Below are 14,292 nucleotides of genomic sequence, written 5' to 3'. Positions count from 1 at the left end.
ATGCAAGAAGCAGCTGAAGATGTGGTTCAAGTGGAAGGTCTGAACCCTATCGGAAAGAAGGAAGGAAAAAAGAAGGAAGGGAGGGAGGGTTCTAAGGTTTGTAAAAGCCCCAAAGTCATAAACAGTCTATATTGCCCATACAGAAAGCCAACCAGTCTCAAAATCTAGTCACCAAACATCCATTCCCTGTTATTACGCATCATTACTAAAAGTAACCAATTTCTACCCCTTTGACAAGTCCTAAAGAATGCTATAAATGCCATGGAGTTCCAGAAGGGCCCTAAAGCTGTGCCTTTCATATTTCAGAGGTTAACTCTCAACCTCTACCAAACACCATTCCCCAAGACCAACTGAGAGGACATCTGTAAATACAGCCATCAAAAGGTGCCAGCACTTCACCAGAAGCACAGTTCCTAAAATCATATAATTATTAAAGCAGAGAGGGCTTATTCTGCAAATAAAAATATTTAATTATAATACCTTAGATCAAAAACAGCAAGGGTAGAAAGGAAAATCTTGCAAATCTCTAACTGGAGCATTTGGCTGGTTTTTTTTTTTTTAATCACAATTGAAACCAAAGGAAAAAATTCCTCTTCAGCAGTGATCCCAAGTAGGACTATTTCTTGACTTTCCTTGACTGATCATTCTTGCTGATCCATAGGAAACCCCAATTCAGCAGTGCATGGCATTTAACTCAAGATGGACATCTCATTTCTAACCCTGGCAGTGTTGTAGTATTGAGCAATTCAGATGCTAGAAGTTTCCAACACACTTCAGGATTATACTTATTGAAAGGACTATGTGCCACCAACTCCTTAAATGGTCAAAAGTAGAGGAATCCAGTTGTGTTTCCTAAAACAAGTAACTTCAGTAAATCATCAGTAAATCAGTAAATCATTCAGTAAATCAATGTCCTTTTTAACCTTTAAATGTGTGTTTTTTTTAATTTAAAGACAGTATACGATTCAAGTACTTGGTGTCCCACTCCAAGCAGCACCTGTGAGCTACCCTAGTCCCCAGTTATAAATTCCCAAGACACCAAAGGATGTATAATGGCTTGGAAAAAGTAAATTTTGAAAACAAGTCACTGAAGCCTCCAGAAAAACAGAAGCAAGGAAGGCTGTACAGTGTATTTTCACACACTAACAATAATAATAAAAATTAAAAAAACAATGGTCCCCTGAAAATGCAGCCCTGACTAAGAGCCCACGAATCAAAGCTTGGTGACTAGAACTGCCAAATCCAAGCTATGGGGTGAATCCAAGTGTTCTGAAAACCTCCAGGTTAACTCTTTCCTGCCTATATTCTGCCACACTGAGTCCCATTCATCCTCTCCCCTCTCCTCCCTGGCTATACGGCAGGAGGCTAAGTCTTCCTGGCAACAATCAGGACCAGGAAAACACATGAAGCAGTACCTTGCCTCTGAATGGGCAGAGGGCATGCACAGGAAGAGTCTGGGGATCCAGGAAAAAGGGACTATTTCTGGCGAGTTGGAAGGATGATGCAAAGTTAAAAAGGCTAGACCAAAATAGGGGTGTTAGTAAGCAGCTGAGAGAAGAAACATCTATTCTGAGGGAAAGGGGGGTGTTGACTCACATCTGAACAGGTTTGGGGGTGCCATGGGACCAGACACACCACTGAGTGCAGAATCTGGGAGAGGAGCTGTAGGGGAGAGGTTGCACCTACATTGGGTGTCAACTAGAAGTCCTGGGTCAGGGTTTGGCACAGCAACACCGTAAGGTGAGCGGGAGGGGACTCAGATTGTCAAGAGATACGTCCAGGAGTTGGCACACTGGAATTGAAGAGTGACTGGCACCGAGTTCCTGGAGGAAAAACCAAGTTAGAGAAAGAAAAGCCAAACAAACAAGTGGGCCAAGTTGAGTCCACCTCTCGTCTCTGCTGTTCCTCGCGGTTGTCCCTACACCCACGTGCCCACACGCACTCACTCCCACACACAGTGAAGCCAGGCTCTGGAACAGAGTCCTACCTTGGCCGCAGGCACGCTCCGGTTGGTTGCCAATTCGCACAGGCTGGAGGTGGCGCTCCCCAAAGCGGCGGGAAGGAAGACCGGGGATCCAGGGGCGCTGCCCGCCGCGCCGCCCCCACCACCGGCGAGCCCGGGGGACGCACTGGGGCCAGGGCGCGCGGGAGGACTGCCACCAGGGCTGGTGCCTGCGCGGGGCCTCTGGCGGATGCCGTCCAGCAGGCGCACGAGCAGGATGTTAGCGGGCAGCTCGTCCACGCCGCAGCCCACCAGGATGCGGCACTCGGGGCAGCGGAGCTCGTGGCGAGAGCACACGATGCTCTCCAGGCAGCGGCGGCAGAAGGTGTGCTGGCATGGCAGCACCTTGGCCGTGGTATCCAGACGCTCCAGGCACACGGAGCACTCCAGCAGATCCAGCAGCGACGACTCGTCCATATCCTCGCCAGTCCCCTCGGCCGCCACCCGCCGCCGCCGCTGCTCGCCCGGCCTGTCCTCGTCCCCCTCGCTCTGCGCAGCAGCGGCGGCCGCCTTGGACGCGCACAGCCAGGACGCTCCGAGCAGCATGGGGGAGGCGCCCGCGCCGGCCGCGCGCGCAGCTGCCTAAGTCCGTGCACCGGAGAGGGGCCCGCCTCGGGCAACGGGCATGAAGACCGTCCCCGCCACGACTTCCTTCACCAGGGCTCACAGTCTGGGGCTCCGAGCGGCCCCGCCACGGTGCAAAGTGGAGAACCCGCCCGGCCTGCGTGGCAAGGCCTGGAGTTCCGCGAGCAGTGCGTCAACTCCGGCCAGCCGAGCCCGCCCAGTCCCGAGCGCGGCGCCCGCCGCCGCTGTCACTCCACCTGTCCCGCCGGGCGTCCGCCCCGCTCCGAGGGCAGGACAGGCGGCCCCACACGAGGTTCAGCGGGCTCTGAGCTCAGAGCGGCTGCTGGCCGCCGCCGGGAGACCCGCGACAGGAAGTGCGGGGAGCGGCCGGCCGGGTCCCTGGGGAGGCCGAGGCGCGGGGTGCGAGCTCCCCAGCGCTGCCGGCGAGCCGCGCCACCCCCGCGGCTCCTCCATGCGCCCCCCCTCCGGCCCCCGCCCCCCTGGCCCGCCTGCGAAGTCGTCGCCTCCGGTGGGTTCGGCTGGACTGTGCCCCCTCGTTCTGGGCCTCGAGCACGTGCGCGGGGGGCGCGCGGGGGGAGGTCGCAGTCAAGGAGGGGCACGCCGATGACTGGCCCTGTCCCTCGGGGCACCTCCAGGGATCCCAGAAACTCCTCCTGCGTCTGCTAGGCCCTCTCTCCTCTGGGCGCCCCTACTCTTCTTGGGGGTCTTTTCAAGCCTCAAAGAGGGACGTTGCTTGCCAATGGTGCTGCGAAGGAAAGTTTGGGCGACGTTATCCCAACTGCTTTCTTCGCCAGCGCTGGCGAGCGGCGCAGGAACACAGCCGACGCCCAGGCATCCTCCCCGACGACTGGTGCTTGTGCGGGGGGCCTCTGGCGGCGGCGCTCCCGGTCCTGTCCTCTCTCCAGGCGACGTGCAGGAGTGACAGCTGCGGGGGGTGTACCGTGAGGCGATCGGGCTGAGGAAGACGTCCTGGGGCCGCTCCGACTCCGGTCCACCTCAGCCTGCTCTCTCCCCAGTCCTGGGTCCCAAGCTGCCGCCCTAGCCCGCGCACCAGCACCCAGCACGGTGCTGCCGTGCGCCCTGCTCCGCGCCGCGCCCGAGGCGGCGCAGTGACAGGCGCCCTGGCGCCCGCTGCGGCGCGGTCTGGTGAGCCCCGCTCCGGATTTTCCTCGCGAGGTTCAGAGGAGGGGGGGGGGGGGAGGAATTCGCGCTCTCCTTCCCGACGCCCCGGCTTCTGGGAGCGTCAGAGCAACGGAAGTACGTTGGAGGACCGAGAGCAGCAGGGAAGTTTGGCGATGGGCTGCGGTCGGTGACAAAGATTCCCTGCCGTGCGCTGCCCCCTCGTGGTCACTTCGGGTTCCCACCGCTCCGGGTCCCATCTCCAGCCAGCTACAAACCCGAGACTGGTTGGAGGTTGACACAACCAATTCTTACCAGGGCTGACATTAGAAGTGGAGTAGATGGCCTGCCTAGAGGAGGGACTGTCCTGTCGTTTGAGAAGCTAAGTGTCGCTTTCCTAATTTTTAGGGAGAAAATCTCTATTTGCTGGTGTTTATACATTCCAAGAAAGTGCCTTGCGTTATTTAATCCTGCGAGTAATGATGTTTAACTTCATTTTTACAAATAATGAAGGTGAGGCTCGCTGCTATGAAGCCATTGGCGTGAGATTTTAGTTTTGGCATCCCCAGACCCTAATGACCACACCAATAGAAGTTGTCTGTAATCTACATTATCTTTTATACTGCAATATCATCAGTGCCTTGGGCACTGCCTGGTATATGGTAGGTACTCAATAATTATTTGTTGAATGAAGGAATGTCTCAGTCGTGGAAGAGAAGTGTGTCTCAAGTGGTAGAGCACCAGCCTTGAATGGGACAAAGGACAAAGATAACCATGAATCCCTGAGTTCAAGCCCCACAACTGGCACACACACACACACACACACACACACACAAAGAATGCCTCAGTCTTATCACTAGTGATCTGAATGCAAGCTATCAGGCTACAAGTCCTTGGAAATTTTTATCCTGGTGGTAGCAGGCAGCTTTCCCAACCTAGATATCTCCCAACCGCATATTCCATATTCACATCAGCTCTAGCCATGATATGAGAGATAGAAGACAATCCTTGAGTTGCCTGGCTTCCTTCAAGGCTGAAAGAAAGAAACACCCCCAATAGTGCGCAGAAGTACATGGGCCACCTTTTGCTCTCAGTACCTTCTTCAGGAATACCCAAGGGGTAAAGAACACAGAATGCTTACTCCAAGAGTGGATAATGAGTGCTCAAGGATGAGGAAGAGCATTAGGGGTGACTCCTTTAGGCCCAGGGAAGGCTGACAGAGAGCAGGAGTTGCCCATATTGACATGCCCTGGGTACTTTCAGTTGCAAGCAACAGAAACCAACTTTAAAAATACCTTAAAGGGAACAGACTAAGAAGCATCTCACAGGACTGTCGGCTAACAGGTGGGCCAGATTACTAAAAAATCCCCAGTGAGTCTTGGTGTTCTCATCTTCACAAGATGACTCACTCTTTCCTAAACTGGCATCAGATGCCTCTGCTTCCAACTCACAAAACAGAAAACGTGATCAGAGCTCCATGAGCATTACATCCACCAACATTAACTACTGATAAGAGGCTCACCTGATGCCATCACAGCTACCAGTTTTATAATCCTATCACCTAGCTAGCTTGGACCAGTAGTTGTTCTCTGCGTCTATAAGACAAGATCTTATAAAATCTGGCAGCTCTCTGAGGACTCACACTTCCAGAGGAAGTGGCATACTAGACAGTCAGTACACAGATAACCATGCCAAGAACCGGAGACCATATCCCTAGGTCCTTCATTGTTATGCACAATCAAAACCAAGAACAAATGCAAGACTGATGTATCCCTCTTAGCTTGAGTTTCTATTGCTTCCATCTTGCCCTATCAGCCTCTACCTTAGCCAAACTTCCACGGTGCACACAGACTGAAAAACAAAACATACATACCCTGAGAAGGACATATAATTTAATGCTACATGGCTACTGTGGCAAAGTATCTGGACCTTCTAAAGAGAATATCGACACTCAGCTATAGCCAATCACTCAGTCTTGATGAAATGGTGCTCAAGTATTACATCTTCCTGCCTTTCAAAAACAAGCCCAATTTTTACATAAGCTCTCAACAATGAACAACCAACTAACTTCCTCCCCTCAAAAGAAAAAAAAAAAAAGAAAGAAAATCCACACCACATATTTGCCAAACCAAATAAATGTGTGACCAACTTGGGCTAAAGACCACTAGTTTTTAATTTCTGACTGAAGTCTCTGAGTATGTTGTGTAAGGTAACTTAAGGGTGTGAATCAAATAGCTAAAGTATTACAAATTCAGTTTTATGTTACTCCATTAAATTTGCACATGTTCAGTAAGTCAATTATGTAAGTAAATGATGGAAAACCTGGCTTAACATCCATTCAAATGAAGAGATCTGGGGAATTTAGTCAACCACAGCACAATATGAGCCAACATGAGTCATCATTGTAGCATGGTTGCCTAGAAAAAGTCATGAAACCCTCAGATGCCTTAGAGGAAAGTAAGAGGTTGGGATATGGAAGAAATGATCCCATTGAATCTCAGGCTTGTCAGACTTCATTTGTAAGATCACTCCAATTCTAGGCACCAAAAACTAATGACAGAGTAGTGAGGGATCTGGGGACCTTGTCGATGAAATTAGGATGGAGGAAAATAAACCACCTATCCAGAGAGGAGAAGGCTCAGAGGAAACAGGATGGGGTGGCTGCATGTCAGGTTTTTGGCTGCCCAAAACTTGAACTCTTTCCTAGATTTGAAAGATTCTCTGCTTGGTGATAGGCAGGTATTTATATTTCCAGCAGAGATATAAAGACGAGATGTGGGCTTAGCCAACTAAAACAACTACATCACTAGTACTCTGAGAGGTAGGAACAGAGGCAGATGCAGTCCATGAACTCCAGCCATCATGGAGCAGGCAGCTAGCAGCTGACAAGCCCACAGCCTGGAGCCCATCTGGTGACAAAGCAGCCCTGGACAACTTGAGATAGAGAATCTCCTCTCCAGACCAGCCCCAAACAAGGTCGTGGTAATGAATCTAGGCTATAGCAGTCACTGCTTGGCTGTTTCCCTGTTCCATTTAATGGGTTCCTTTTTCGTTAAATCAGCCAGAGTCCGTATTTGCTGTTTGCACTGAGAACTCTAATTAATACATGTTATTTATTATCAGAGACCAATAAAGGTACTAAATGTGAAATAACTGATGCCATGCTAAACACCAGTAATGATCCCTTGGCCTTCATAGTGGAAAAGCATCCAAATGAGCCTTGTGGATCTCCATTCATTCATTCATGTAGCATGCAGTCCCTGAGGGTACTGTACCCTGGGGGCAGGCTGGGTCAGAGCAGAGGCAGAGGGTTGGGCCGACAGTGTGGTGTAGAGGGTAGAATCTTGAATGCTCTACAGGATCCCATGGGAGCTGACTCAGACAAGTGACATCAGTTCTTTGAACCAGAGCTGAATCTTCTGCAGATGGGAAGATGAAAGCATTCCAACTCCTTAGCAATGTAGGCCTTTGAAATAACTGAGATTGAGTAATATGTTGGAAAAGAATATTTGTCTTGTTATTGTGAGGTAGGATGGTTAATTTAAGTGTCAATATAATGGATCAAGGAACACCTACAGAAGTGGTAAGGCATTATTTTTGGGTGTGACCGTTGGAGTATTTCCAGAAGAGATTGGCTTACAAGTCAGTGGACTGCCCATCCAATTAGCTGGGGTCCCAGCTGAAGCAAAGGAGGAGGAGAAAGGATCCTTCTTCTCTTTCTTCCTCTCTCCCCCTCTCTCTCCAGAAAGAGTGAGAATACTGTCCTCCAAATCCTTCTCTTAGGCATCAGAAATCCAGTTTGAATCTAGAGGGGGGAGTCCAGGAACTATTTTATTTCTACCCAGTTCCTAGAACTCATGAATAAGACCAGAGCTAAAAACTTGGAAAAATCAGTGTACAGTCAGTAGAAGGTCTTGGAAAGCAGACACTTTTCTCCCTGGATAAAAGAGGAAAGCTTGCTTCAGGTCAGAGCCCTAGGAAGTACCATGTTCCAGGAGAAAGGGGGAAAAGCCAAACAAAGCAATCAGCCAAGCGATGGCTGAGGAGGATGGTGAGTATTCAGGAAGCCTACCTACTTTAACACCCAGAGGAGAGATGGGTCCAGGATACTCATAACTCTGAGCATGGCTGACACCAGCCTTTTTTCCTCATGCTGGGGATCTATTCCAGAATGCTAGGCAAGTGTCCAACCACAAAACCACACCCTCAACCCAGTATCAGTACTTCCAATCTGCACTGCTCAGGATAGCCACATGCATGCATGGTCTGCTCCAAGACCTCTTCCTCCAGGTAGCCTTCTCTGACCTCTATCCATGTGATGTAGAGATATCATCCAAGCAGGAGTTCAATTCTATTTACTACAAAACCAGCTCACCATCGTTGTACAAGCTGCAGAGGCTACCTGAGGCTCATTTAAAGTAAGCCAAATTAAAGCAACCTTTTAGGGTTGGAATCATGGTTCAGTAGAACACTTGCCTAACAAGGATAAGTACCATCATGAAAAGGTAGGGGAGCTTCTCTATGTTGACAGGACTTTAGTCAGATTAGGTGTGTAGCAGGGGCTGTCAAAGTCCCACTCAGAGTCTCTCAGCTCTCAGGACCTGCAATCCAGAAGATTTGGGTTAGAAGCCTTCTCAAGCCACAATCACAGCAGTCTGCAAACCCAGAGTGCTGGGGCTTGAACTCTGGACCTGGGCATTGTCTCTGGGCTTTTTTGCTCAAAACTATCATGCTACCACGTTAGCCACAGCTCCTCTTCTGGCTTTTTGGTGGTTAATTAGACACAGAATCTCACCAACTTTCCTGGCCCTGCTGGCTTCAAACCACAATCCTGACATCTCAGTCTCTTGAGTAGCTAGAATTACAGCATGAGCCACTGATTACAGATTATCCACACTGGAGCTCTTGATTTCCAGCCCCCATGTCCTGTCTACATGCCAGCCCTCCCCCTCCCAAATTAACTGCTTGGTCTCAAATCTTTCTGTTAACATGAGTTCTGGGAAATGGTACCAGGGTGATGGCAAAAGTGGGCATTCAGTACCTCTAATCTCCTTTCACCCAAAATGCATTAACTCCCCAAAACTTTCCACCCAACACTGTTTCTGTTTTTTATATCATGGCTTTATCCTTCCTTTCTGTATAACAACATGGCTTTGTCTCCCCTTCCTGAATCTGAGTATTGGATTCAAGTTTTCATTCTTCCCACTAGAAAGCATGGTGCTATACACACAGCAAGTACTCATTAGATGCTTGCTGAATATACTCTGTCTTTCATTTACACTAAATAGATGTGAGAGGAAAGAGCATGAGAAATCATAGATAGCCTTGATTCTTGAAAAGAAAATCCAGAGGTACCAATTTAAGAGACCAGATAATAAGTTTTATTTATAAGATATGTGTTTGAGATGATAGCAGGCCAGGAAGATGCAGCTGTCTAGAAGGTAAGAATTGGATTCAGAGTTTCAGAGGGAGATCTTGGCTCTGGGTATGAATTTTGTAGTCATTTTCCTGGAGGTGATGGATAGAGTCTCAAAGGAGAAGAGGAAGCCTGGTTTTTACTTGGGAAACTGTAGGAGAGTTTTTTCCACTTTGTGAAGCTGAGAATGGGAAGGGTGTGTCAGCAGGGGGTCTCATCTGTCACCTTGCTCAGAACATTCCATCTTCAGGTTGCAAAATGCCTTACAGATGTGATTTAGTACTACACAAACGTTGTCATTTCCCATGACAGAGAGGATCACAGGGGAAAGTTCTCCAGCTTGCAAAATAGACACTGTGCATCTATTTCACTTTTTCAAGCTATGGTTCTGGGTAATTGCAGTGTAAATACCATTAGCACAAGTGAAGGACATTTCATTGTGCAACATAAACTCAGCTTTGTTATGTCTCACTGATGCCCAGATCCGTGCTTGGGCAAGACTCTTCTGCTTAACCTGAAAGCACTACCTTTTGTGAGCTGCTCTTTACTGAGTAGGGTAGTTTACGAGACTACACAGATTCTCTGTGACAGTGAAAAGTATCTGAGCATTCACTGTGGCTATGGGCCTGTGAGACCAGCAGATATCCGCTGTAAGAAGGAGGACTCACAGTTCCATTCTTTCTTTTTTTTCTTTTGGTGCTGGTACTGAGGCTTGAGCTCAGGGCTTAGATACTCTCAGTTTTTTCCCTTGAAGCTAATACTCTGACTTGAGCCACAGCTCCACTTCTGGCTTTTTGTTGACAGATTGGAAATAAGAGTCTCATGCATGAGTGTTCTGCCTGATCTAGCTTTGAACTGTGATCCTTAGATCTCAGCCTCCTGAGTAGCTAGGATTAAAAGTGTGAGCCACCAGCACCCAGCAGGACTATTCTTTTTGTTTTGTTTTGTTTTTTTTTTTTTGAGCGCTTTTTTTTTCATTGTGAAAATACCAGAGGGGTTACAATTACATGGGCAAGATAGTGAGTACATTTCTTATCAAACATTGTAGCCTCCTCCTTTGGTTCCCCTTCCCATCCCTTCCCCTCTCCATCCCCCCACCCTCACACCCCCATACCACACCAAAGTTGTAGAGTTGTTTTTTCGACATAACGTCTTGTACATCTCATTGTTGTAATGTGTCCACCTGTAACCCTAAAGGCTGGTGCTCTACCACTTTGAGCCATAGCTTCATTTTCAGTTTTTGAGTGGTTAATTGGAGATGAGAATCTCACAGGGACTGTTCTGCCCGGGATGGCTTCGAACTGTGACCCCTTCAGATCTTAGCCTCCTGAGTAGCTAGGATTACAGGTGTGAGCCACTGGTACCCAGCATTGCCTGCCTTCTGGTCAATATTTTCCCTTCCCACCATTCCTATAAGTGTTATCATACAGCATATGTATGGCAAAAGAGAAAATAGTGTTCTACAGAATTTTGATGTAGTTCCTATTCCATAAAGTAAGAAGTGTTATTTAACCCCAACCATTCACAGTATTTATTCCTAGACCTATACTATTTATATTTAACCTTGTAGCAGAAGTTCCTTACCAGAATTTTAGTCAGGTGACTTCTTCTGAGTGGGTTTGGAGTCGGAACATTTATTTCATCCTCTCTGAAATCCCTGCATATCTCTGTCACTTCTACTTTTCCTTGTATTATGTTTTTATTTTGGCACAAATTTTTTTTCATCAGATAAAGAGGAAGAGTAGAGATTATCACATGACATTAAGTTTCTTTTGCATGGCACCTAGTGTTTGATATTCTTTTGTTACTATAATCATAACTGTATCTTTTTTTTAATTGTGAAAATACTGTACAGAGGAGTTACAATTACATGGGCAAGATAATGAGTACATTTCTTATCAAGCATTGTTGCCTCCTCTTTGTTTCCCCTTCTCATCCCATACTCCCCCCACCTCCCGCCACCCGATCCCCCCCCCCCACCAAAGTTGTAAAGTTCGTTTTTGGACATAACGACTTGTACATCTCATTGTTGTAATGGGTCCACCTGTATCCCTAGTTAAACTATTTGTTTTTCCCCTTCCCCTCCACAAATTATACCAACATCAAATACAGTGAAAGCAGGGGTTATACCGTGGGGAAGGGACATGCAAAGCAACAGAGAAATCATCTTATAAATATGTTAGAAACAATTGCATGAAAGAAAAAAACATTTGAATACTTATCTTGGGGTTCATTCCCCTAACATCAACTTATCTGACCTTTTCTGCTTGTCTCAGACATATACTAGTTATTGCAAATAAGGAAAACCATAGGACCTATGTTTCTCTGGTCCTGGCTTACTTCACTTAATAGAGTTTTTGACCTCAAAAAAGCCACTCCTTTCATGTGGCTTAAGACATGTGGTTGAAGCTATGAGGCTTTCTCTTCCCAATCTCTTCAAAACAGTGACAAAACTAGGAAGTATGAATTCACAGCTGAGAGGCTATGGAGACAGTCTCTGGACACAGCTCACTCACAGCCAGCTACAAACCCAGGGCAAGATGGGTTCACCAGGTTTTTTCACTAAAGTGTGCTGAAAGGAAAAGCCAGACTGAGCACTGAGTGGTCACTCATCCAAAGAGAAGCACAGTTGCTCTGATGGCATCAAGGGGCATGTGAGCCAGAAGAGTATGTGGCTGAGGCTGGAAGGCTTTTCTTACTCAACCTCTCTGCAGAGTGCTTGAGTGTGCCAGAAGTACTTTCAAGAGATACCATCAGGAAAGCCCCTGGGCTAAAGACGCCTGAGGAGAAGCACTGATCCTTAGAAGAGTGCTTTGTATGCTAAGATGGGCCAGACCAGATGAATGTGCACTGGGATTTCTTTCTCATCTTCTGTGGTTGTTGCTGTTATTTTGGTGGTACTGGGGTTTGAATGCAAGGCCTTTTTCTTGCTAGGCAGGGGCTCTGCCAATTGATCCAATTTAGCCCTTTTTGCTCATTTTTGAGATAGGACCTCACTTTTTGCCTACGCTGGCCTAGAGCACAGTCCCCTGATGATGCTTCCTGTTGTGGCTGGTGCAAGCTAGCTTACGCAGCTTTTCTGTTGGAATGGAGTTTTTCAATTTTGTTTTACCAGGTTTGCTTCAAGCCATAATCTTCCTAATCTGGACCTCCTGAGTAGCTGCAATTACAGACATGAGACCTTCCCTATCTTTCACAGATGAGCGGTGAGTAAGGTGACTGTCACCTTACAGACACAGCACAAGGACCCAGATTGTGGTCAAACCCTTTAGTTCTTCCCCTGCATGGCTTTTGGACAGTTCTTTCAGATGGGGTAATTCTAAGAGCAACACAAAAGGCATCCCAAAATGCATTATCTGGACTAGTCTTAATCTGATTCAGTAAGGGTTTGAGTTAACACTTCAAACATTAATGTTTTGGCCTTGGATTTTTATCAAGCTGATGGAATGGGTCTTTTCAGCTATATTGCTTTTAGGCCATGATGATCTTAATAAACAATGACAATTTACCCAACTCTGAAGCACATCTTACTCAACCCTAAATGCACATTTTACTGTAGTTCAGATATCCTCTCAGTATCAATGGCAGTTTCCATAGCACAGCGACAAAAAATATTTCAAATTCCTTTTGGTATTAAAAATAATCCTGCAGTTGTCTATGTTTTTCCCACAGCTTCAAAAGAATTATAATAAATTCTCTCTTCCAATTTGGAGGCATAACGTACTTAATTTTAATTTGGCTCAAGATCTTGGAAAATACTTGAACTTGTATGCACAATAAAATTCCTAAGCTAGAGAACTGCACTGATAATAAATGTAGCATAATAAAGAAAATCCCATATTGATATTACAGTCATAAGCACCATGAATGAAACTGAGTATAAAAAAGCTTCCAGAATAATCACCGCATAATTGACACTGAATAATATTTAATATCTGAATTCTCATGCCTTGGCAGAAATACCTCCTAAATCATCTAAGGAAAGATTGTCAATTATAAATAATACTGATATGCTTTCTAGAAAAAATGTGCAATACTTTAGGAAAGAAATGGAGCTAAAGTAGAATAATCAATCTCATAAGGAAAGAATAATGGAATCTTCTCATAGAAATGGTATTCACCTCATTCACCTGCTTCTGAAGGAAGACTAAGATTTTGAATCTGCCAAGAGTGTCTTCATTCTGAGCTGTGGTTAAATACATATAAACTTTGCTAGAATAAAATGCAACTCCATCAGCAGACATGCTAACCCATGATGCTCAGGCTGAGAAAGTCACCTAGGTACTTCCCCAGAGCTGCCATCAAAAGAAGGGTTGCTAATGGCCAGTTTGTTGCATTATTATTGTTAAGGAGGACCAGTTGTTTGAGCAATAGGGAAATACTATCTTCTAGCTAGCTTAGGATCTCAGGGTTTTATCAAAGACAGTGAGTGCTTTAATGACTATTTCCTTCTTGCTGGGAAAAAAACGAAGTGGCATGACAAAGCTTTTACTTGAGTCTTCCCTAATACTAGACTAAGTTTTTCAGACTGTTGTGTATAATGAGGGGGAGGGCTTGTCTCATTTTGATAAAGTACCTATCTTAATAGGACCAATCTTTTTGAAGTTAGAAGTTGTTTTTTAAGTATTTATAATTCCCAAGGCTTTCCTATATGAACCTGATGTTTGATTCTAAGTACCTAATCTTCTCTGGAAGCATTGGTAAAATTTTTGTTCACAGAAAGATGATAGTGATTGAAGACCTATCAGTAACAGGAAGGTACCTACCAACTTTCACTCCTGTCCTGGATTATTCAACTTGGGGAGCCCAGTAGATACTCGGGTTCTATTCATCCACTCTGCTGTTCTGCTAAACCACTATCCATTGGGACTTGCCTCAAGGTATGAGCAAGTCCGTGTTCTTAAGGAACAGCAGTATGGCTATTAATGTGACTCTCTTAAGTAACTGTTATGAGATAGTACCTTTTTATAACAATTCAGACTATAAATTCCTGAGCTATTACCAAGATATTTCTTACTATTAAGGGATTGTTAGAGTAGATTTCCCCAGAGTTCCAAGTTCTAGCTATGTCTTTTAGTAAAACACATTTGAGGATATTTTATTTTTGAGGATGTTTTATTTTTAAGGATATCTTTTTAAAAGCCAGCTTTCATAGCCTGTGGAAAGCCCA

General features: G+C 46.2%; 1 protein-coding gene across 1 annotated transcript in view; it reads right to left on the bottom strand.

The window, feature by feature from the left end:
- Sh3rf3 (SH3 domain containing ring finger 3) overlaps positions 1-2,620 on the bottom strand; it is a 376,261-nt gene extending 373,641 nt beyond the window's left edge. Inside the window, exon 1 of the mRNA XM_042695543.1 lies at positions 1,988-2,620. Coding sequence (XP_042551477.1) covers positions 1,988-2,548 — 561 coding nt within the window. The 5' untranslated portion in view covers positions 2,549-2,620. The remainder of the gene's footprint in view (positions 1-1,987) is intronic.
- Between the last annotated feature and the right edge of the window lie 11,672 nt (positions 2,621-14,292).

Source organism: Dipodomys spectabilis, unplaced genomic scaffold (genome assembly GCF_019054845.1).
Source record: "Dipodomys spectabilis isolate Male_0828 unplaced genomic scaffold, ASM1905484v1 ptg000187l, whole genome shotgun sequence".
NCBI lineage: Eukaryota > Metazoa > Chordata > Mammalia > Rodentia > Heteromyidae > Dipodomys > Dipodomys spectabilis.
The sequence above is the reverse complement of the archived record's forward strand: the minus strand, read 5'-3'. Positions and strand labels throughout refer to the sequence as shown.